A 24671-nucleotide genomic window follows, 5' to 3' on the forward strand; every position below is an offset into this window, starting at 1 on the left:
TTTTAGACCTTTTGCTGTTTGACAGAAACTCAGTGTTTCTATTGAAATGCTGCTTGGCTGTATCTAGTCAAACTTCGCCAGGATTTCCAGTACCAAGGTTTCTGCTTTCACAGGTTTTATGTGTTTTGCAGTGGAAAGCCAGCCTTTTTATTTTCCTCTGCTTTCTGCAAAACAGACAGATATTTGGAGGCAACATAATGTGTGTATGAAGAGAGCTGGAGATAACACAGGATTAGAAAGCACAAAAGTGGCGTGTTCTGTTCTTATCACTTGAAATATGTTTTGCTCCATTGACAGGACCCCAAGGCTGGATCTGTTTTAATTTATATGGTTGCTTGGGCTCCCAATTCCAGGTGTGTGGTAAGCATCAGCACGTGCTGTGCCTGGGTTTGGTCTCTTGTCCTCTACTTTTTCCTCCTTCAGGAGAGCAGTTCTGTAGGTTTTTCTCCCAGACTTAGAAAATTAATGTCTAGTAAAAAGTCCATTAATTGGATGATGTTTTATGAGGGGTGGAAAAGCTGCTGTTAATGCAGAAATGTAACTGGAGTCTTGCAGCCTGGATACAGAGCCAGGTAGGGCTGTAGCAGTGTGGGATGGGTAGTCCCAGAGAGAGTATCTGTCAAGAAGGGGAACCCAAATTTCTATTTTAATGGTGAGCATAATATTTAGTGGAAGAGCCTTTTATGTACTGAATTAGCAAGCAAATGATCAGCTGCATGAGACAGTCCTTGTAAGCTGCTTTCTGGTAATGAAAATAAGGTGTTTAATGCTTTATAAATTTAACTTGTGAAAGTGGAGATCAGAGGCATGTTAAATTAAACACACCTCACTGAAGCGCTGACTGTGCGGCACAGGGGCTCTCGCTCCCCGTTACAGGAGTGTCAGCTATTCAACACGTAATTTCTGCCTGTATAGAGAATTCGGGGGGTTATTTTCTGTATTTGATTAGTAATTCACTGTTGTTCATCTAGCACTTTCCAGAGAAACAAATCTATATATCTGAACATTTGAGCAGTGTTTCTAGAAAGGACCTTTTGTTCCCTGGCACTGTGGGAGTAGGATGAGGTTTGAGTTTCACCCCCAGCGCTGCCTGGGACCTACCGTGAGCAGCGTTGAGGATATGGGCCTGTTAGGTATCAACATTAGTAGGGATTTGGAAAAAGGTGCTTTGAATACTCCAAGTGTTAAAAGTGCAGAATATTTTTGGCAATCTTAGTAAAATTCAGTTTGGAATCCGAGTTATGAGTGCATGTGGGTGGAGGAACATGTTTTTCATGCTTTAGGAATTTTTTTCCAGATGCTTTCTCAGTGCTTGGGTAACTATAAAATCTAAGTATTAAGACTTCAGCATGGATTTATTCCATAGTTTTAATGTGATTTAAGAAAATTGAGCCCCATAGTTTCGTGGTGTGTTTTGAACTTTATTATGGTGACGATGATGTATGGCACACATGGGTGTCTCTTTCAAAATGTGAGCACGAGTATATGTGCAAGATGAGCCCGTCGTGATAGACAGTGTATTGTAAATGTAAGATGCCAATTTGTATTTCCAGTAGGAATTTTGTCATTAATGAAGTTGTTTTTTGTTTAGCTGTCAGCTAAGGGATTGTATTTGCCCTGAGAACGGGTTGTTATTTTGTGTGGTTAAACAGAAATTTTGAGTTCTTCCTAGATATTTCTGTTTCTTACCAGCACATACAGTAAGCTGACACTATAGCTGAAGCCTGAGCATATAGTTCGTTTTCAGAGATTTGGGAGACCGTTTGTGGACACTTTAACAAAGGAAAACCTTGACTGAAATTGGGAAATCTCTCTCTGCAGTTATTACTCCACTTGGCAGGTGTGTTGGTGGGGGTGGAGGGCTGAGCTTTAAAAACAGAACAGTGGGTATAAATGACTTGATGTTCTGTTAATGTTTTCTCAGTTAAAACTGTGTCATCAGGAGGGTGTTTTGAGCATGGCTGTAAAGTGGAGATAGTACCTTCTGAATTCCGGTTCTGTAAGAAAGTGGCTGTGAGATGGTCTGCAAAGAACAGGTACAGGGTTGTGAGAGAAGACATCCCTTCAAGGGCATGTTCTTGATGGCAGAGGAGGCTTCATCAGTGACGGTCTCGCTCTTGACCCGGCATCTCCGACTGTGTTTCCTACAGCTGAGCAGCCATGTAGAGCCAAGGCAAATGGTTGGCTGAAGGTGGTGAAGCAGCAGTTTATGAAAGGCCTGCCCTAAAAATAGACTTTAAAAAAAAAGCCCCTGGATATATGGTTTGAGTGAGAAATAGGAATTTCCTGTAGCTGGAGTTTGCCCTGTGTACCATGGGGCAAATAATTTCCACGGGCAGCTTCTGCTTTTGGAGTTGAGGCTTGTGTGTACCACTCCAGCAGCCAGCGATGCTCGGGGTTTGTGTCTAGCTCTAGGAAACAGGAGACTCTGCAGAGTGTGAGAAGGTGCTTGGCCTGGATTAGAGGAGGGCATAGCAAGTCGTAAGAAAACTGATATAATAGCCAGGATTTAATGAAAGATTTAATCTGGGAGGTAGCCTTTATATCAGGTATTTGTTATGGATGAGCAGAGGGGGAAGAAGAGAAAGAAAAGTTAGTGTGACAGATAATTGGATATGCTTGTTTCCACCTCTGATTTGCTTGCCCTTCTCTGGCTCTGTACATCAGCATTCAATCAGCTTCCTATTGATCTCCCTTTTTTTATCTCTGCAAAGTTCCTGGACTAATTCCATAACTCTTAGCATTTCTCCAAGTTTTGCATCTCAATCAGTTCATTCTTAAAACGTGCTTTACTGGTCTTGTGTTGCACAGTCTCGGGTAACTGGGAACTTCATGAGCCTTTTTCTTCCAGTGGTCCTGTGCAGGTTTTTGTAATGATTTCTGTTATTAAGGAACACATCAGCCCTTGTTAGTGTGTTTCTGTGTATATGAAGATTCACTGTTGGTCAGTGCCCAGGAGGATTTTTCAATCAGAATAATTCTTAAGAATCCTGGAGATGAAACTCTTCTGTTTTGTCAGCTTGGTATTGTTTGCATGACAAGGACTGACTCCAGTTCTGCTTAGGTAGGAGGGAATTCTGATTCCTGGTTAAGTAGATACTTTAATGACATGTTAATGGACTAATAAAAATGGCTTTTTCTGGGTGTGTGGTTTTTTGAAGGTCTCTTCAAAGTTGTCTAGTGTTTGCAACTGGCTGCACGAAGCCAAGTTCCAACCCACGAGGAAAGCATGCCTTGAGAAGAGGCTTTGATTTTTACTGCAGCCTACACAAAAGGGCTTCGTGTATCAAATCTAGCAACTCTTTGAGAATTGAGGGGTTTTAATGAAGCGCTGCTTTAATCTGGTAGTCAAGGTCTGTTTCAGCAGGCGATCAGGCAGCCTTCCAGGGTCAGGGCACGGTGTACATACTGGTCCTGAAGTTTGAAGGGTCTCGGGGGGGGGTTGTGGTAGGCTTCTGTGTCGGATTGGAAATCTCGTTGGCACCACGATGCTGAGATCATTAGTGAAGGCGACTCGATGTACACGTCTGTGTAAAATTAGTGCTGTACAGCTAATTGGTTTCTTTGGCAAATGTAACGGAAGGCTGGGGTTTTGTTTATCTCTCTCTGCATGCTCGGTGCTGCGGCGATTCGGATTCGGTTACTGAGAACTCCCTGGATTTATGCATTTCAGTCTCGAGCAGACGGAAGGACGGACCAAAAGTATTCCTAAAGCAAACAAAAAAAGGACTAGAATAGAAACCTTGGCCTTTGTGGTAACAATTTAAACTCCAGTTTGTGAATAAAGTGGTATATTTCAGTTCACTGATGTGGCTAGCTGGAAAAAAACTGCATTTTTACACACTTGGTGCCTTTAGCCATCTTTCCTTTCCCATTAAACTCTTTCTCTTGTACCCTACCAAGCATAAATGATTGCCACCCTTAGAGAAAAAAAAATACCAAACCAACAAAAAAAGAACACTTAAAACCTTCACGGGTTGCCTGGTAGGAGAAATAAACCCAGACATTTATCTGCAGTGAAGTCTCATTTAAAGTTCTGTGCAGAGGATAGGGACAGTGAGCAGAGTTGTTCCTGAAGGCAGGTCAGAAGGGCTGGCTCGTGGTATTCAGAGTATTTTCCACAAAATACACTGAACCGTTTGGACGAGCTGTGATTTCACAGACCAGATTCAGCAGAGACTTTAATTGCAGACCCTGGTGCTCTCAGGCGTTAGAGCAGCATGTGGTCAATAGCTGATGTTTGGTTGGGGGGGGTGGAGTTGGAGGCTTTTTTACACTTTGAGCACATTATCTTTGCCATGCAGCCTTCTGAAGACTGTTTTTTTCAGACTGGCAGTGTCTTTGCTGTGGAAACCAGCCCATAAGCCAGCAGTGCATGTGAAGGGCTGTCCTGTCCTACAGCCTTCACCTCCCACATGGGTTGTCATTTTCACAAGTCAAAAGCTACACCGACTTCGAATCATTAGCACACTTTTCCATTACTCAAATGCATCAAAGTTGACCTGCTTTGCAGCCTTTTATATTTTTCTATGTATTACAGTAACTTTAGCTTCATTTTATGTCAAGATCTTTATTCTCCACCAAAGTCTCATTGTTCTTTGCTTCTTTTGCTTATATCTTAAAACAAACCAACCAACCTGTGATGCTTTTAATGATTATGCTGCATATCTCTATGATTAAAGATGGTCTACACAGAAGTAAATATTAAGTAAAGTCCTTTCTACGTCATCAGCCTGCTGGCCTGTGTTTGCCTTCTGTCAGAAAGTAAAACGAATGTATCCTGGAATCCAGCTGCCTGTTTGTACAAGCACAAATGATTAACCTGGGATATCAAAGGGGAGGCCGAAGATGGCTGAGAGGTGTGTTTGCCAGCATCGTTCAGCATGACCTGCCTTACCCTTTCCTAAGGAAGACATGGACCTGCTGCTGGTTTGTCTCGTCCTCAGAATTAACTTGAGTACTAAATTGAAGGCCATCGTTACCTCAGATCCTGTCCAGGTGTAAAAGTCCTTAATTTGAGCAAGGAGGCTCTTGCCATTTAACTTGCAAAGTGCATGAGCACAGTCCCTGGTGCAGATTTCCCTGCTGTTTTGCATTGGTGCAGGCTGGGACCTACCAAATATTTTCATCACTTACCTTTTTTTTTTTTCCTCCTTTTTTTTTTTTCCCCATGGGTCCCAAAACCCAACTACCTACTTTTTACACCGTGCAGCTGAAAACAGCTGTAGTATCTTAGCACAGTGGAGCTGAAAATGGTTGTAGCATCGTAGCAGAGTGCTGTGAGCTGGGTTATGCTACATGGCAATCAGTCGGGTGTTGATGCAGACGGCGATGTGCGGGCTCTCCTGCAGCCCAGCAGCCAGCCTTTGAGCTCTGACAATTCGGCAGGAGCTTGCACACAAAGGCTTTGATTTTGCATGCTGGGTCTGTTTACTTGGGGATGTTTGAAATGGTTCCTCACCCGGGCTGCCTTTTCTCTGCCTCCTCTCTGAACTGCTCGCCTTGCCGCAGAGATAGGTGTCTGGGTGATGAAGCAGCAGCTTTCTGATGCAATTCTCGGCTGGGCTGTTCAGACATCGGTGCCACTCTGTGCTTCCCTTACTACACCCGTCTGTAGTTGGCTCCTGCGGCACCTCCTGAACCACAGCAGCAGATGATTCATTGCTGCTTTGGAAGCACAGGGTGGACAGCCGGGGACTGGCAGAGGAACCGCTCAACTCGCTCAAGTTACATCTGCATCAAAGACATCCCCAGGGTGAATTCTGACTTTGTATAAGGCTCGTCCTTTCTTCACCTCCTGCCAAATATGCTTTCACACTAGTACTTTACCTAGCTGGCTAATTCAGCCTTTGAAATTATCTCAATAACGCCGAGTACCTAAAAAAAACATTCCCATCCCTTTATAAATATTATAATCTAGGTGTAAAGACATTGTTTCAGTGCTGTTTGCAATGTGTTGTATTAAAAAAGGGGGAAAAAATAATAGTTCTTTGGTGTGCTGTGCAGCAATCCAGAGCGGAGTATAAACAAACACTGTGTCAAGCCGAAACAAGTCTGTTGACTTGGAGAAGGCAGAATGTAAATGCGCAAGAGAGAATTAGTACCTTCTGTAACGTTGCAAGGAAGGCAGGGAGATTGCTCCTGCTGACAAGCCCTAAACCTTTCTTGTTTAAAAGAAAAACCAAAAGAAAAAGCTCTTTGGAAAGTAGGGAGAGATGGGGTTTGTGCAAAGCTTGTGCGAAGCGCGTCTCGGGCGCCTGCTTTGCAGATAAGGATCCATCCATTCTCCTGCACTGCTTCTGATGCAGGGATAAAATTAATAACTTCTTAAGCCTTTGTAGCTACATGTACCCAAGTTCGTGTGTTTGGGGCTCAGGGTAGCAGCGGGCAGGTCCTGCTTAGCAGTCTTGCTGGGGTCCTGTTGGGAGGCAAAGAATTTAAGGTGGCAATCTGGCGTGTACCCAGCTTTGCAGAGCAGGGAGGGGCTGTCTGCTCTACCACTGGCATGGTTTTGTGTCCAAGTCTCCCGTTGCTGACCTTTGTCACCTGGTTCTTTACTGGAATTCAGAAGTCTATGGCTTTTAAGTGATAGAGCACTTGAAAATAGTTTTTGCTCTAGTGGGTTTAATATGCAAACGGTGGACTAGAGCCAATGGTCCATCTCCGGCAGCCTGATTCTAGAGATTGCTCCATAAAGGTTTATTTCAGCTATTAGCTGTTGTGCCAATGTTTTTCTTACAAGGAAGAGTAATGATTTTTGCGACCTAAAATTGAGGGTTTCACAGGCTGCAACTGGAAAATTGGCAGCCCTGCTCCTCGGCTGCAGACTGAAAGCCTGTGGCAGAGGGAAAGGAGTTAAATGAAAAAAAAATGTGATTCTTTGGTACCAGCTTTAGAAACTCCCACTGCTAGTGAGCTCTAGAAAGCACACCTGAAATACAGAATAAAGGTAATAATTATACAGTCATGCTCTAAGCAGGTAGTTGTGTATGGCATACTTTTCCAGCTCAGTAATGGATTCTTAAAATTAGGGATGAGGAAGTAAAATGCATTATTTAATTTAAAAATAAAAAGAAAGCAAGCAAAGCCCCACCACTCCCAAGAGTGTTAAAATTCCTTTTGGCTGGTACTGGAGCACACAAGTTCTGATTTTACCTGTACTTATTCCCTGTTTTTCCTCTGAAGAACTCACGAGAGGAAGAGGAAATGAAAGGTTGCTCCCTCCTGCTTCCATAGAACAGCAGCTGGACATTCTGTAATCCTGTTTTGTTTCACACAGAATTCCTGTAGTCCTGCAGGCTCCTCTTTTTCTGGTCAGTTCTTTAAAAAAAAATAAATACAGGAGAAGCTTTTTCTGATTCTGCAGTTGACCAGTGCAAGAAATAAGCTTTAATCCATTCTAAAAATAGTTTCCTGGTGTTGCTGCTTTAATTATTGCTAAGATGGAGGATTTGTATGGGGTTTTTTCTATGAACATCTGGGTTAAATAGCAGAGGGCTTTGGTCTGTGTGCTTGATGTGTGAGGTGGTTTTCATTCTGCAGGCTGTGGTCTGTGGGGGGATGTTGCTCTGTAGATCTAGAAGTATTTAAAACAAAATTATTTGGTCCCATATTTCTGCTGCTATGTGTCTTCATGTTCCTTAGTATAGAGTTAAGGTGTGTAAATGCCCTGAACTGTAAGTCAGGAGCAAGGTGGGGTAGAGATGAGGACAGGTCTGTGCTGGGGGAATGGTTGTTTGGGTATTTTCTGAGCTTTCTTCTCCTGCTGAAAGATCAGAACTGGGTGGGGAAAGAGGCTCCCTCAAATAGGCAGGTCTCTCTTCGTTATCCCCCTCTCTTGGATCCTAGGTTTAGATAAGTTAGAGCTCTAATATTTTCATCTTTGGCTCTGTAGCTATTTTTCCTGGCCTGTTAGAAGAGTTTAATGGATACTGAACAACTTGGATTGCTGAGATCGTACTGAGAGTTCTTATTGAAAAGCAAAATTAGGTTTGTAGCTGGCAATAGACTAGTAGAAATGGAGATTGATGTGAGTTTCCTGATCTAATTTTTGCTTAAACTACTGTGCTATTTGGTAGAATTGGAGAGGGGAAAATGATGTCTCATTTGTGGCCCTTTCAAAAGAAAATGTATCGATGCCATTTCTTTTTACTGTAGGTTTTTTTTTCTGCTGAGTGAGGTCCTATCACACTTACCACAAAACCTTTGTGTATTTGCAGACTGCTTACACTGTCACAGCATCCCTCCTGTGTTGTGCTTTACCATGTACCACGTACCCTCTGTGTGCAAAGAGTCTGCACCGGGTTTGATGGGACGTAGAGGTCTCCTCCCCCAGTCCCAGAACTGTTCTGGGTTCAGAAACAGTTCAGCCCTCGCTGTAAAGTGGGCAGGTTCTGAAACAGCATCACAACCTTCTGGCTTGGTGTCTGTGGAAGCACACAGTATAGAGAACAAGGAGGTTTTAATGCAAAGGAACGTTCATTGACTCTTCTGTAACACTGGAACAAAAGCAAAGGATTAATTTTTCCCTTTAAATATATGTTCCAGTCACAGATAAAGAAAACAATGCTTGCATCCAATATTTGGGTGGTTTTTTGAGTTACAAACAAATAGTATTGTAGCTGGTATGATTGCAGGAAATCTGCCTTTTTTTTTTTTTTAAAGTGGTTTTAAGATTTCTTTATCTGATATTTTGTTTTGCAGTATTATGTGCCAAGAATCTTGCAAAGAAAGATTTCTTCAGTGAGTATGGCCTAATTTATAACTGTTTTGCTCTTGATTAATGAGATTTCTGCTTAGATTGCCCCTTACTGTCGTGGCTCATCTATGTAAATCATTCCTTCTGTAGTAACATTGTGTTACTACGTGAGTACACGTTACCCTGCATTATATTTAGATCATGCAGACTCCAGGCTTGGAAATACCAAGGGCTTTGCAGTCCTGGTTGGAAGTCTGGCTGGTGAGACCACAAGCAGGTGGTTGCCTACAGTTCTGTGCAGGGTACCAGGAGCACCCATCTCAGCCAGCTCTACTGTAAATCATGCCAGGGGTGCGAGTGAAGTATCCCAGTGCTCCTGGCTCAATACTGAGTTATGGACTCAATCAAAGTGCCTGCCTAATTGGTGTGCATGGGTCAGTTAAGCCTGTTTAATTTAACAGTGCTTAACCTTTTGTTTTCTAAAAACTTTCACAATTTATGGCTGATATCAATCTGTATGGCAGAGGAACATCATCTGTTCAGGAACTCAGTTCTCTATTTAGGATTTACTTAAATAGTTTTAGGATCGTGCCAACTTTCCTTTCTTAAGGGGGGGAACAAGCAGGACCTTATGATAACATTATCTTGGAAGAAACAAACCAACAAGTACTCTGTCTAATATTAGCACCTTTTCCCTTCCACAGGACTTCCTGACCCATTCGCAAAAATCGTTGTTGATGGGTCGGGTCAGTGCCATTCAACTGACACTGTGAAGAACACATTGGACCCCAAATGGAACCAGCATTACGATCTGTGAGTTATTTGTAAAGTCAGAAGTAAAAAATCCAAAAACTCCAGGGATTTATCTAGTAAACAGTATGCAAGGGGTTGGCACGGCAGCATCCATGTGTGTTTGTGAGAAGAGTCTTGTTTGCTGAGGATGACTGATTTATTCTAACAAGAAATCAACCTGCTAATAAAGGAATGGTACTTGGCTTTTAGGTGTTTGGACTTGGAAATACTTGTGTGCCAGGTACACTCCACAACTGTTCAGGATAAGCTCTGTTGCAGCAGGGCAGTCCAGCTTTTACCAAAAATTCTCCTCATTGTAGTGATTTATTTTCTTTAAATGATTGGAAACATAGTTCTTAAAGTTTTGTACATTGATCAGCTTGTTGCCTGGGTTTGGATGAGGCTGGCTGTAGTTAAATTCATGCTGCAGCAATATCAGTTTAACGTGCTGTGTCAAATTGTAGTGCAGTAATTCATTAATAACACCATTTGGGGCTTAAGCACTTCTGTATTTATAATAAAATAGCATGACCAATGAACTAAAATGTGTCAGAATTTGTACCAGATGAAGCATAGAGAGATTGCTCTTTCTAAAATTACTCTTCTGATCTGCATTTTTCTAGATATGTTGGGAAGACAGATTCCATAACCATCAGCGTATGGAATCATAAAAAAATCCACAAGAAACAGGGAGCTGGCTTCCTGGGGTGTGTCCGACTCCTCTCCAATGCCATCAGCAGGCTAAAAGATACTGGATGTAAGAGCAATTCCTACCTGATGCAATCAGGAGCCCTCGGTGCTTTGTATCTGAGTAGTGAATAGTATTTCCTCACCTGCTCCAGTGTTTTGTTGATCTTTCCAACTCTCATTTGCAGACCAGCGTTTGGATCTATGCAAACTCAATCCCACAGATACCGATGCTGTACGAGGCCAAATAGTGGGTAAGAATCACCTCAGCTAAACTCCCACCACCTTGGGTAAATACACAGACAAATGTTGTATTAAAAAAGAAACCTGTGGTCATTATTGTTTCTGTGCCTTTCTGTGTTGTTTCTTCTGACTTTAATGGGATTAAATTACCTAACCTGGACATTTTCATTGTGCTCCTGTGAAGGAGTTTGTTTGCTCTCAGTTGATAATGGGAAACAATATTAAGAAGAGGGAATGCATCCAACAAGGTTTCTGATGCAGCTCTGGAAGGGTAAATGTTGCTGTGAAGCTGATTGCATTTGGACCAACGTGACAGGCAGAGAGACTCTTACATGGGAAACAGGATCTGGAGGAGTTAAAGGAAATTCTGCACATTGCTGTTTTAATCCCTTTGACTCACATAACCCATTTCCAGATCCCACCCAGGCAGTACTAGCCCCAGTTTACCCCGTTTTCTGTCCGCTCCCAACCCCAGCTTTTTCATTGATACCTAAATATCATTGGCAACCCCCAAATTCTCACTGATGATGACATCTAGTGGCGAGTCATTTCTTCCCAGCTTACTCTTCTGGATCCTCCTGAAACACAGGTGTAGAACCCGGCCAGCTTTGATATTTGCAGAAACAGACTCAGCTTAAGTTTTGAGGGGGTGATGCCTCTGGTTTCTTTTCTTCCTTTTTATAAAAACAGTGGTGTTTCAGGGTTGTAGAAGGAGTTTTGGTAAGTGGTGTTCTCCCATGTAGGATACAGTTTTCCTTAATATTTTACCCTGTATAAATATGGGTTCTTTAGCTTTCTGCTGCTTTTAAGCAAATAGTTATTCTTCTGTTATTTACTTGTGTTTGTTGTTTGTTTTTTCAATTTCAGTCAGTTTACAGACACGGGACAGAATAGGCACAGGAGGTTCTGTAGTAGACTGTAGAGGGCTTTTGGAGAATGAAGGGTAAGTATTGTTTTCTTTACACTGAATTAGAAAGCTAGTTTATGTGTGGAAAGAATGCAATCAACACTAGAAATATGTAATATCGGTGTGACTAATATATTGTCTGGGAGTATGTGTCAAGTTGTAAGGTTATAGCTTATTTTCTTCAAGTAAGTGTGCAGCTAAACTGTGTAGAACTTCATATTTTTTGTTACTGGTGCTTCTGGCACTTCCATGAGAAATTTGGGGAATAAAAACATTAAGAAAGTGGTGTGTCTTTGGTTAAAAGTTGTAGGACTTGAAGTAATGGAGAGGGAGAGAGAACAATAGTTATTTCTGCATTCACTTCTCTTGTGATGGAAACTCTTGAAGTTTCCCCATTTTCAGAACGGTTTATGAAGACTCTGGACCAGGGAGGCCCCTGAGCTGCTTCATGGAAGAACCAGCACCATATACAGACACTACAGGGGCTGCTGGCGGAGGCAACTGTCGCTTCGTAGAGTCCCCCAGTCAAGATCAGAGGCTCCAGGCACAGCGGCTTCGGACTCCTGAAGTCAGAGGTCATGTACAGACCCCTCAGAACAGACCCCACGGTCACCAGTCGCCTGACCTACCAGAAGGCTATGGTAAGAGCTTTCCAGAACTATCAAGTTGAATTAATTCTTTTCTTCAAAAGGCTTCAGAGAAAAAAATCTCTTGCTTGAATATATAGATGTGGTTTACCTGTTAGAGCACGCAGCATCCATGTGCATCTAATGGACTGCATTTTGGAAAAGGAACTAAGCAGTGCAGATGGGAGTTTGAGGCTGGCTAATTAGCAGTTGGCTATGCCAGGATACACTGAGGGCTCGATGGTAAATTAAACATGAGGTTGTTGTATGATGCTGTTACAGAAAATTCACTGCTAATCTTGGCTGTGTATCTAGGGAGAACAAATGTAAAGAGCTCTTTAAACTGGAGCAGTAATGCTATTTTTTTCCTTCCCTCTTGGCATGTCGTGTAGGTTTGAGCCCACATTTGAGAAAAGATCAGGAAAATACGAAAGCAACAAAGAAGCCAGTAGTAGAGAAGATTAGGGAGGATGAGATTAAGGCGAATTGAAATCTCGGAAAAGAGCACACCAAATCTAGGAGTAAAGAAATCCAGTTTGGGGGTTTGGGTTGGCTCAAAAGCTAAAAATAAATATACAGACTAAAACATACTGGTGCATGGATTTGTGAGTTCCAAAAGGAGCACCGAAATGTCTAGTCAAGTAAATTTGAAAGCTGGTGTTTAAAGAGAAATCAGTCCATGCTGCAAGAGATCTGGCAGGATGGCTCAAGTACTTTCTCCTGGCTCTGACAGAACGATGACATACTTTGAACAGCTTTGAACAAACTGCCTGTTCTGGTGTTTTCAGATTTGTAATCAAGAACAATCTTTCTTCCTGTTTCATAGAACAAAGAACAACGGTACAGGGACAGGTTTATTTTTTGCACACACAGACTGGAGTCAGCACGTGGCACGACCCTAGGATACCAAGGTATGTATTTATAGTTACAAACTCAGGGTTTTTATGTGTGTGTCTGGGTGGCAGTAAGCTGAATCCTTGAGAGCAAAAATCTATGAAATAGACTGTCTAAATTTAAAGGGAGAGCTATGAGCAAAGGAATAATTTTGGATCTTTCTAGTTACCTATTCACCAAATGTTAAGGATTGCTCTTTTTGAAAGAACTAATTCTCCACTTGTGAATTGTGTGAAACAAAAGGCAGGAAAAAAACATAATCCTGCAAGAACTCTATTTGACAGATCCTTCCTAAAATGTCAGTGTGACTTTGTTTTTTTGGTGAAGCTATGTGTTTCTGAATCTTAGCTAATTTTCAATTTCTTTTGGTATAAAAACAGTTTGGACTGCAAATTGAAGGGGAAAGAAATGCCTACTTACAGCCATTGTTCCTCAATTATTGAACTTGTAGCTTTTCCTGGAATAGCACTCACTTGCCTATAACTGAAGCAGAGATTACTTGTCATCTTTAAACCTGAGGTGGTGTTGGGGATGGTTTTATGCTTTAGACCAATGATTTGCAGCTAGAAAATCTGAATCCTCCACGTGATTAGTTTGGTAAAGCCTCTTTAAACATTAACCTGCAGTTAATCCAGGTCTTTTTGACTGTGACTGAGGAGCTCTGAATCTGGGCTGTTTCCCTGGACCACCTGCACACCAGATTGAAGAGTGAAACACGTTTATAACTCTCCAGCTGCCGTGCTGACTGGATAAGACATGAATGGGATACAGGATATTAGAAAAATGATATGAAGTAGTGTAGGCAAAAGTGTTGATAAAGCCACAGTATATGGGAGGATATGAAAAATAAAGTTGAGAGAGAGGGAGAAAATAGCAGATGTTAGATTAGCTGTATCTTTGGAAGAAGAAATGACACTGATCATTCCCTCATGTCAGGCTTGTGTGCCCAAAGCCTTTTCTCTTCTTCAAGTGATGCTGGTTGGCCTACTCAAAGCATTGCTGCTTCTCAGCACATCTGAGAGCCAGGTCTAAGTGGACACAGCAGTGTCTTGTGAGACACGGGTCACTCATTTTAGTTAAAGGTGGTTTTCTTACTACCAAAACCTAACCTTGGCATTTTGCACCGATGTAGGTTAAAACTCGGTGTAATCAGATCTCTAAAGTACTTTCAGATGCATAGCTGATTGAAACAAATGGTTACAACCATAATCTTCTTTAAGGAGCCTTACAAAGGCTTGTCTGTCTCCCTGTGCACTCCCTGCTGCCTTACACTCACTAACGAAGCCTTTGGTGTACAAAGTGTTTCTACCTTTTCTAAAACCTCTTGGTTTATTCACCCTCACCAATGTTGTGCAGTTGAGGTAAGGAAATACATAGAGTGGTGCCTTCCACCCTGGGTAATAGGAGAATCCATGCCAGTTCTCTAGGGAATACTTTTTTTAACAACAGCTTTTCTGTCTAAAAATAATCCTCAGGTTTCCCTCCTTCCGTTTCTTACCACTCTTAGTGGTTTCCTCTATTAGGTGTTCAATTTTCTAGGTGCAGCTACATCCTATGTATTGATTTCAAACACTACCTGAAAGTGAGTGACTACCTTTAGCAGCACTTAGAATGATCCCCAGAATTGATCCAGGATGAAAGGCAGGAATGTGTTGGTAAAGCCTCACTCCCAATGATTTATAAATCACATAGTTAGGATTCTAACCATGTCTAATTAAAGAGGAGATTAGGGAGTTTTTAGGTGATTTTGCTATTTGGCTGCTTTAGCCTCTTAACTTACTGGGTCTTTGGAGACAGTGGTTGGTGCAGAGGCTTTTGCTGAATTGTTCTGTTTGCTGGATGTGGATCATGTCAGTGTTAATGGAAAATGGTGTGTGAAATTTTTGCTATGAAGAAATCCTTCCCTTCCAGCCCTCAGAAGCACTGTCGTGGCCTAAATGATGTTGCACATTGAAGTTACTTCTGAGCAGTATGGATTTATTACCTTCAAAGCCTCTCAAAGGCAGAAGATGTTTTGCTGAGTTTACCCCTCTCTGTACATAGGGCGCTGCACTGTGTAGACTGAGGGTTCTAACAAGACAGCATGAAATCACTGTTCTGTCCTTCCAAAGACTTTCACAGCCTGGAACCACTGGCCACTGAATTCCTTTCCCCCTCTCCCCTGAATTTAATCTGTCTTCTCTTCAGCAGTGCTCTAACTTTTTATTTGCTTTTCTCCTCAGAGACCTTAACAGTGTGAATTGTGATGAACTAGGACCTCTGCCCCCGGGCTGGGAAGTCAGAAGTACAGTTTCAGGAAGAATATATTTTGTAGATCATAACAACAGGACCACACAATTCACAGACCCACGACTACATCACATCATGAAGTAAGAACCTGACCTGATAAATAATTTGTCTCAAGTTTGGATTCTTAAACCTTTTATTTTTGTCCAGTTTCAGCTATAGCCTGGGAGTCATGAGGGGCTGAAAAACTGCATGGTAACAGTATTGGGGAGCAGATACAACCACAGCTCTAGTCAGGGTGCAAGCACTGGTTCTCAGTGATGGTTTTATCAGAGCTTTTTGCAGAGACAGAGACTCTTACAAATATTTTTACTGTGCTTTTAAGTCCTCAGGTTTAAGAGAGGGCTTGCTTACTTCAGCACAACACTGATCTCTTTAAGCTGGTTTGACAAAATTGCACCAAGCTGTGCTGGAGCAAATGTGCAGTTCTGGGAATGCTGGTGTGTGGGGCAGAGGCTCTGCCAGGCAGTCCCACACTGGTCAGCTCGTGCCTGTCTGGCTTTGCAGTTCTAGCTCTGTGCTAGACCCAAGCTGGCTTCCTGCTCCCTTTTGCTCCAGACAGACAGGAATATAAAGCCAGCTGGAGTCTGGTTGCCTGGTGCTGTGTGCAGCCAGCTTGGGTTTAGCAGGATATAATAAGCTCAAGGTCTGCATCGTGCAAAGACAGCCAAACTGCTAGAGAACTGACCCTGAGAGCAGCAGCATGGTGCTGCTTGTGTCCAAGATCAGACTTCGTGCCGGATCTGAGCTGTCTGTGCTCGAGGCCAGCTGGGGAATCTCTGTATCTAAAAAAAACCCCTTGCTCCACAACCCAAATAAAGCACCGACAGATAAGGATAGATGAATGTGTGAAGCTGCAACTATATGGAACAAGTACTTCTTTCTCTGTGAATAACCATAGGTGCAGTAATTTTACTGTGTCAAGAATCCTCAGCGTGGGACTGGAATGAAATTCATTGCAGCTGTGAGATGGTTCCATTTATAAAGCTGCTCTTTGTTCCATTAGGGGTGTCTCTTTGTATCATACTCTTGAAAGTTGTTTCCATATGGGACAGATACCACACAAACTTTTTAATTACTGCTCAGTCAGCATTCAGTGACCATGCTCTGCAGCTTCCACAATATATTGCTGTATAAAAACTGAGCTGAAAAATGCCAGAACTCTTGAATGTAAATACCTGTGTTCCTCACAGCCCTGAGCATAGGATAGGGATGCTATAGAACTTACCCAGATGAATATCCATTTTACTCTGGGTTCCTTTTAGAGAATCAGCTCTTCCATCATTGTTTCACGTATCTGTTGTTGTTATGCTACTAGAATGAGTCGCTTTTCTTTTAAAGCCATCAATGCCAGCTAAAAGAGCCCAGCCAGCAACCTCTGCCAGCTCCGAATGAGGGCTCACTAGAAGATGGTGAGGAGTTGCCTGCACAGAGATATGAAAGAGACTTGGTACAGAAGTTGAAAGTTCTTAGACATGAGCTCTCTCTCCAGCAACCACAGGCTGGTCACTGTCGCATTGAAGTATCCAGAGAGGAAATATTTGAGGTATGTGAGTTGGTACTACTGTTAGCACCTTTGTGACTCAATAGCTAGGTAAAAGTGCTCTTCTGTACTTGAGTGACAATCTGTGCATGACAGTAGTGCATCCTAGAAGACTTAATTAGAGGAAGGAAATGAAAAGTCTAACTGCACAAATACACATGCAGGAATCCTACCGTCAGATCATGAAGATGCGGCCAAAGGACTTAAAAAAGAGGCTGATGGTGAAATTTCGAGGAGAGGAAGGCCTGGATTATGGAGGAGTAGCAAGGTGAGATTTGGGAGTTCATCTGCCACCTTTTAACTGTAACACTGTCCTTAAAGTGGCCCATCTCTTTAAAATTACCTGTTAATGTCATTCCCTTTAAAATTACCTGTTAATGTTATGTGTGAGTTGGTTGTGATCTGGTTTATAGGTTGTGGTTGTAGGTTGGTAGGTTGGAAAGTGGAAGGATGTGATGTGACAGTTGTCCCACAGCCCTCCTGGTGTCAAGGCTCACTCTGAATGACCTGGTGTGTGTTGTGTTTGGGAACGTTACTGGAATTAGCACCAGACTGAGGTGTTTCTGTTCCCCCTTCTCCCCATAGGTGCTCTGTTCTCGTCAGCGTTTCCCAGCGAGCTCAGAGCCTTGTTTAGGGCAGGCTATTGATCTTACTGAAGAAAGTGCTGATCCCAGCAACAGCCTCCAGTTCCCTAAGTGGGAAAGTGTGATCAGCTCAGATGGGGAAGTCTTTGAAGAAAGATATAGACGCTGAAGTAAAGTCCAAATTGCAGTAAAGGTTTTGTTAAATACCCCTCTCTGATTTCCAGTGAATGGATTGCAAGATGGTAGGGGTTCTTTGTATATCTCAGCCACATTCAGGAGAGTCCTCTGATCTGTCAGAGCAGGAGTGGCAACGAGCTAATCCTAAACAGAGGCTAAAATTCTAGAGAAGACTTTCCTCCCTCTTAAAAATAATAACTCCTTGTGGGTCACATCAGATCTGAAGTTCTGGAGGGGATTGTATGTCCTGGAATTTTTTTTTGTATGTCCCCCTGCAGAGGGGCTGATTTCTCACTCTCCAAATATCTGAACTCAGTACAAAGCCAGGCTGTTTTGGGAGCAGGTCTTGTTCAGACTCTTACTTGTTTAAGCGTGTCTCTGATAGTGTTCAGGAACAGGTGAGGAGTATAATGGCATTTCATAACAGCTTGCTGGAGTTTCTCTAATTGATGTTAATCCTTCAGTACTTCCAAACTAAAACAAGTTTGCCTGTGAGTGGAGTAAGACACTTTGTAGTTTTTTAAGCACACCTTTTTGGCCAGCACATGGGGGGCAGTGCAAGGTGATCCCATGTTGAAATAAGCATTTCATAAGTGATGACTAGTTTGATGATTCACCGTAATTATGTTGTCTGAAACTTAAGTGGAAGTTGCACCCTTCTAAAATACTTCTTTTCTTTTTCTCCCCCAGAGAATGGTTGTATTTACTGTGCCATGAAATGTTGAATCCCTATTATGGACTCTTCCAGTACTCCACAGATAATATTTACACGCTGCAAATTAATCCAGACTCTTCTATCAATCCTGTAAGCATGAATTTCTGAGTGACATACCTACTTTAACAGCTGTCCTCTGTGGTTCTTGTTCTAGCTGTTCTTCCACAACAGGAGTGTGAACTGAAGGGTGAAGCTGAATAAGAATGTGTTAAGGAGTCTGATGTTGATAAAGTATGAAACAGAGAGGGTTTGTTCACAAACTAAAAACATGAGAGAGGAGGTATCTTTTCATAAGGATCTGATTCCTTTGAGACTCCTCTGTAGTCACTGGGGTGCACAGTGATTCTGAGAAGATACACGTGGGTGAAATCCACCTCCCCTGTGAATGCGGCGCTTGTGTAAACAGCTTTGCAGCCTAAGCAGTGTTCACCCCATCACTGCAGCGACCTGTGTGCCTTGCCTGCCCTTCCTCAGCAAGCTGCTCTGCTTGCTTTTTCCCTTCCCAGAGGATTTGTATTGATGCAGACCCTGGAAGGAGCAGCAGTTGGGGGGGGATTTTTCCTGACGTGAAATTTCCTGACATCTCCCCTGTAAGCTGGGGGAGAGATTGGCAGCATCTCACCTGTAGGATTGCTCCTCAGTTTTCAAACATCAGTTTATAAGTGACATGAATATTTTTATGATTAAGGACTAAATTAACTTGGTTGGAATGGTTGTATCTTGGATTCTGAGGGGTTTAATGGTGATTTTCTTTCCAGGAGTTTTGCCCTTTGAGAGAGCTAGAGGAGTTATGTCCAATTTATTAGTCAGGCAACGCACAGAGACCTGTTGGAGGCATTTAATCGTTAAATGCTCCTGTTCTGGTTATGTTATGAGGAAGAATGGTGCCTCTCTTGCCCAGATGACTTTCACTGTGTGGGACCGACGCCGCAGACACAACCACAAGATGTCAGTGTCTTCCTGCTCCCTGACTTGTCTCTCCTCTCTCCCTGTAGGACCATTTGTCTTATTTCCATTTCGTTGGTCGGATAATGGGTTTGGCTGTGTTCCATGGACACTATATCAACGGGGGTTTCACAGTTCCCTTTTACAAACAGCTTTTGGGGAAGCCCATTCAGCTTTCTGATCTGGAATCTGTTGACCCAGAGTTACACAAAAGTTTAGTCTGGATCCTGTAAGTACTGTACTTACCGGTTGCCTCGCTGTAGAGAGGCTGGGGCAGGCTCTGGTGGTAGTAGAGAAACAATGCTTTACAGAAACCATGTGCAGGGATCCTGTAGTGGGGGGCATCTGTACAAAATAATTAAGCTGCTGTTTCTGTGACAGAAAGGCCAAGGTACTTGAGGAAGAGTTCTCACTGCAGGCTCTGTGTTAGGTCGCCTGCAGTGAAGAGGGTATTAACATCGTTAAACGTTGTGTGGGGATGGTAGAATATCAGAGCCCAAACTCAGAACGGAGTTCTGAGGGGAAGTACAGCCTTGTTCAAAACAAAACCAACTGTGATTAAAATGGAAAGTAATTTGGGCTTCTGTACAATTACAGTTCAGAACAAAATCCAGTGTTCAGTGTAGCCTTGGGACTCTCAGCACCACTTTGCATTATCACGACTTTTGTTTCCCCTAAATACTCTTCTGAGTTGTATTTAAAGTTACGTGATCTCTCCCCTGCTTGATACATGACAGCAGATCAGTTTATTACTCTCTTTCTGTGTGTATATAGGGTTTAATTAGTTCTTCATTGTCCTGGCTGCTGCTAGAATTAGAACAGCCTCACATCTGGTGGAGCTATTCGTTAAACCATACTGAAATTGGTGATTGGGATAATATTCCTCTAGAGGTGTGAAATGCCAGTGGATAGTTACCAGCTAGTTACCAGAAGACCAAGTGTTCACAGAACAAACTGTCAGCATCAGCACTGGGATTTATCAAGATACCAAAAATCAAGTCAAATAAAGGTTTTCCCTCTGTCTCTCCATTGCCAGAGAGAACGATATCACCCCAGTTCTGGACCACACCTTTTGTGTGGAACACAACGCTTTTGGGAGGATTTTACAGCATGAGCTCAAACCAAATGGCAGGAATATTCCAGTGACAGAAGAGAACAAGAAAGAATATGTCAGGTATTGTGGAACAAAAGTCTATTCTGCAAATATAGTGGAAAGAAAGTAGCAGTTTAATTATGTATATATTTAATCAAAGGAAATAAGTATTTGGGGGAAAATACCTCAGTCATAAATGACTAGAGCATTTTTTATTCAATGCCATGTTGTAAGACCTGGGAAGATGAAGCTGTGAATTGTAGTTTGCTTTTTCTCTTGATGATGCAGTAATAAATTGTTGATGGAAAAAGGAACTGATCTGGACTTCTTCCATAATACAGAATGTGTGCATTGAAACCAGTTCCTCTGGAAAATGAGCATTTTCCAGCCGCGCTCTACAAAGCCCAGTCCTGTCTAGCTCAAAGCCCAGTCCTGTCTAGCAAAAAGCCCAGTCCTGTCTAGCTCATCATCCCTGACTTTTTCTTTCTCACGCCCCCAGGTTGTATGTAAACTGGCGATTTATGAGAGGAATAGAGGCACAGTTCCTGGCTCTGCAGAAAGGTTTTAATGAACTTATTCCTCAACATCTCCTTAAGCCTTTTGACCAGAAGGAACTTGAGGTATATGTTTTATCCACATGGAATATTGTTTTGTAATTTGCCTGATCCTCAATCAAGCATTGATATTAATATATATATATATATTAAAAAAGCCACAAACCCTATTGCAATACCAGAAGCATGTAGATTTGTTTAACCAAACCCTTTCTGGTTTGTTCTAGACATTCTTTGGGTTAACAGGGAAAGACAAATACAGCTTGTTGTCTAAGCAAGGAGTAATGCTCAAAGCAGGTGGTCTGGGCAGGGGGAGAGCTGCAAGCCTGAGGAATTGCTGGCAAGACCTGACATGTATCTACCCCTTGGTGACTGCCTTCATACGTGGCTGTTCCTGCACACACGTAGGGCCTGGCATTCAGGGACTAAAAAAAGTGTGTGGAACATACAAAAAAGAAATTAATTGGTCTTCTCATTTAATCCTGGGGTGCAGAATAATTCCTTAAAATGATTCCTGTTGTAGCAGCTTTTGCAACCTGTGGAATACAGATCACTTGTGGTATTGGAAGCCCTCACTTTGTGCTAGTCGTGTGCATACTGATTAATCCCATGAAGTTACTGTGCTCTGTTGGCTAGCTGCTTGAAAAGGCAGATTAAAAATCCATTAAATATTTCAATACTGCCTGCATCAGAACAGTCACAACTGTCCTAGTAATGCTAATGCATGCAAGTGGGTGCTGTCTTGGTGGCACAGAAAGGCAGCTGCTAAATGGCAGCTCTCAGAAACGTGACCCTCAATAGGAAACATCATGGGAGATTTAAAACACAATGTGTGTTTTGTTTTGAGCAGTGAAATTTTCTCTGTGCCGTTTATTTGTGGTTGCCAGGGGAGGTGGTGGGAGGTGGTTAGATTCACGGCCAGCAGTGACTTCCTTCCGAGGGTATTTTGCAACCTACTGTCATCTGAAAAAGAGATTCAAATAATATGTCTGGTCTGTGTCAGAGCTTCTCACAGAGGGCATCAGAAAACAAAAGGAAAAGTTTCTGTAGTTTGTTGGGGGTTTTGGAACAAGAAAACAACCAGGATGTTACCATAAACTGGGCAGGGTTCTGCCATGGCTGGTATTGGGACAGTGATGCATAGCATAGTAGATGGCACACCTTCTTCCAAGTCATAAAGATAGGCTCTCCTTTTTGGGTAGGATAGGATTTATTTTTTACAAGCAGGTTTTGAATGGGCCTTTGACTCTGTTTTCTCATGAAAATTCTAGTTCTGGTAAGCGTGCTCCTTGGCTTCAGTTTCCTTGCAGTTAACTGGAGAGATTTACTGCCTGTTGTAAACTGTTTTGGAGCGTTACCACGCATCAGAAAGGTGGTTCGAGCGCCTGAAGAATGCTGGCTTCATGAAATAGCTGGATGGGTGTTTTTATAGCTGCAAACCTGAAACAACTCTCAGCACTGAAGGGTTTTTTTTCTAATCCTTTCACAGCTCATCATAGGAGGCCTGGATAAGATAGACCTGAATGACTGGAAGTCAAACACGCGTCTAAAGCACTGCATGGCAGATAGCAATATTGTGAAGTGGTTCTGGCAAGCGGTGGAAACATTTGATGAAGAAAGAAGGGCAAGGCTGCTGCAGTTCGTGACGGGCTCCACACGTGTCCCGCTTCAAGGTTTCAAGGCTTTACAAGGTGACTGATGTGGAGGCCGAGTTAATCTGGGGTGGGAGGTGGGAGATAAAAAAGTCCTGTGGTGTTTACTAACCCCCTGGTGAAATATCAGTGTTTCACTGGAGAACTCGAGCACTTAGAAAATTTAGATCCCCAGAGCAGATTTTCATTCGTCAGCGGCTCTGCTGATGGAGAACACTTCAGCCATTTCTGATAGTGATGGAAGCTTATAAATCTCTCATCATGTAGCACAGCAATTGGTGTCAATACTAGCTGGTCAGTCCCCTGCAACTCTGGGGACTGATGTTAAAATCATTGTGTACAAGCATGCAAATGATTATGGAGCTGAATGAACGACTTTTTCATGTGAAAATTGTATTCCCTTCAATTTTTGGCAGCAAGCCATTAGATTTAAGCAAGTTCCTTAAAATGGCAAATTTTTTTTCATCAGAGAAAGGTGACAGTGTCCTGGACTGTTGTGATTCTCCTGGTAACACTCCATCTGTTGGGTGGCAACAAACTGATGCTCAAAATGACAATGAACGTTTATATTTTACAAGGAAAACCTTCTTGCACTTACTCCTTCCCAGTTTTGAAGGTGCAACTTGGCTAATATAAAATTTACCAGCTTTCCAACATGCTAGTCTGCAAATTCAGTGTCTTGAAGAGCCCTGGCATGTCTGCCATCCCTCCATCAGCTGCAAATCTGATCCACAGATTTAACTCTGACATAGTTTGCAGCTGGAACTGTAATTTTCTGTCTTCCCTCTTTATAAGCAGCAGAATCTGTGTGCCTCAATGATGTTTTGTTGAAGTGCATTAACTAGAATGTCTGTCTGTAAGGTTCTACAGGCGCTGCAGGACCCAGACTGTTTACCATCCATTTAATAGATGCAAACACGGACAACCTTCCAAAAGCCCACACTTGGTAAGAGGAAAACATTCTGCATGTCACTTCTTGCTTTCCCTTTGTATTGGTTTAAAGGAGTCACCTCTGCTTGTCTGGGGTATGGATTAACCGTGTGATAGGCAGAGATGACTCAAAAGTGTGTTCTGCTAGCTTGGAAATACCTGGGCTCTGCAGTCAGCAAGATAATCAGCTTCTCTTACAGCTTGATTTGCCTTCTGTGCTGTCTGCAGTTTCTGTCTATCCCAGAGTTGATTATTCTGGACAGTGAGATGTTTGTACAGTTTATTTCTACATGTTCAGCACAAGTATTCACTGAGAAATGACACAGTGATGAGTCCTCATCCAGGGTTACACCGAATAGACTAGTTTGTGTACGACAAGTAGGTTTTGGTACAGTACAGGCACAGGACGGAGGGCTCGAACAGAGGTCTCACCCTGCCAGAGACAGGAAATCATCTCTCAGTGTGGCTCTGCCAGCAGAGCAGGGAGTGGGCCTGCCTCATGTGTTGCTTTATTTGTGAGTCTCCTGCACCTGCCACCTGCTGCCTCCTCCCAAACACCATCCTGTTGAGCTGTGCAGAATGGTTTTACCTCGTCTCCTTTGCCTGCTGAGGGGGATGAGGCTTTCTTTGATTTTTCTTTATTATTTTTCTTTACAAATTCTAGTTGTCCATAGCTGATCTAGATTATTTTGTTAATAGCTATATGAGATTAATTTTTATAGCTGTACTAGATTCATATGCTGCACTGTGTTGTTCTGTTACCTCCAGCTTTAACCGGATTGACATTCCGCCTTACGAGTCATACGAGAAGCTTTATGAGAAGCTGTTGACAGCTGTGGAAGAGACATGTGGGTTTGCTGTGGAGTGAAAAAGCAACCAAAGGAAACAGATGCTAGCTCATGGACCACCAAATCAAAAGCTAGAAGAAGCTTGCTGTGAACTTCCTGCTAAGCTGTCTGAAGCATCGGAACTCTAGACAACTTAGAGATGGGGCTGTTTCCCTTCCGCCGCTGGTGGATGAGGGTGGGGGTAGGGGCTTTTGTTGGTGGTTTCCAACTCTTCTTTTCTCCCCTTTGTTACAATAACCCCTTCCCTCTTCTTCCATCCCCCGTAAAACGAAATGCAGCCAAGTTCAGCATTTGGCTTTGGTTACACAGGATATTCTGCTAGATTTGTAACACATATTGTGATAGGGTCAGTGACCTGTGGGTTTTTTTTTTTTTAATAGGAGAATCAAACTGCAATTAAGAATGAGCTTAATTTGCTGAGGACTTGCAACTGGTAGGTGTACCTGGTTAGTTTGTCTTAAATCAAGTTTGAGCCTTTGTGGAGTCCGGCGGGTGCA

General features: G+C 42.6%; 1 protein-coding gene across 3 annotated transcripts in view; it reads left to right on the forward strand.

Moving 5' to 3' along the window:
• The window catches only part of SMURF1 (SMAD specific E3 ubiquitin protein ligase 1), a 42365-nt gene extending 18136 nt beyond the window's left edge, over nucleotides 1–24229 (forward strand). The window contains exons 2-18 of one of the 3 annotated variants that reach the window (XM_084271143.1): nucleotides 8704–8742; nucleotides 9403–9511; nucleotides 10114–10247; nucleotides 10366–10431; nucleotides 11288–11363; nucleotides 11730–11968; nucleotides 12780–12901; nucleotides 15038–15216; nucleotides 16475–16679; nucleotides 16841–16944; nucleotides 18128–18242; nucleotides 19148–19326; nucleotides 20134–20271; nucleotides 20690–20810; nucleotides 22234–22435; nucleotides 23258–23342; nucleotides 24095–24229. In XM_084271143.1, the coding sequence (XP_084127269.1) occupies nucleotides 8704–8742; nucleotides 9403–9511; nucleotides 10114–10247; nucleotides 10366–10431; nucleotides 11288–11363; nucleotides 11730–11968; nucleotides 12780–12901; nucleotides 15038–15216; nucleotides 16475–16679; nucleotides 16841–16944; nucleotides 18128–18242; nucleotides 19148–19326; nucleotides 20134–20271; nucleotides 20690–20810; nucleotides 22234–22435; nucleotides 23258–23342; nucleotides 24095–24194 (2213 nt within the window). In that variant the 3' untranslated portion in view covers nucleotides 24195–24229. The remainder of the gene's footprint in view (nucleotides 1–8703; nucleotides 8743–9402; nucleotides 9512–10113; nucleotides 10248–10365; nucleotides 10432–11287; nucleotides 11364–11729; nucleotides 11969–12779; nucleotides 12902–15037; nucleotides 15217–16474; nucleotides 16680–16840; nucleotides 16945–18127; nucleotides 18243–19147; nucleotides 19327–20133; nucleotides 20272–20689; nucleotides 20811–22233; nucleotides 22436–23257; nucleotides 23343–24094) is intronic. The other 2 variants (XM_084271145.1, XM_084271144.1) reach the window with 2 other exon arrangements.
• The last annotated feature ends 442 nt before the right edge of the window (nucleotides 24230–24671 follow it).

Source organism: Gallinula chloropus, assembly GCF_964237585.1.
Source record: "Gallinula chloropus genome assembly, chromosome: 15".
Taxonomy (NCBI): domain Eukaryota; kingdom Metazoa; phylum Chordata; class Aves; order Gruiformes; family Rallidae; genus Gallinula; species Gallinula chloropus.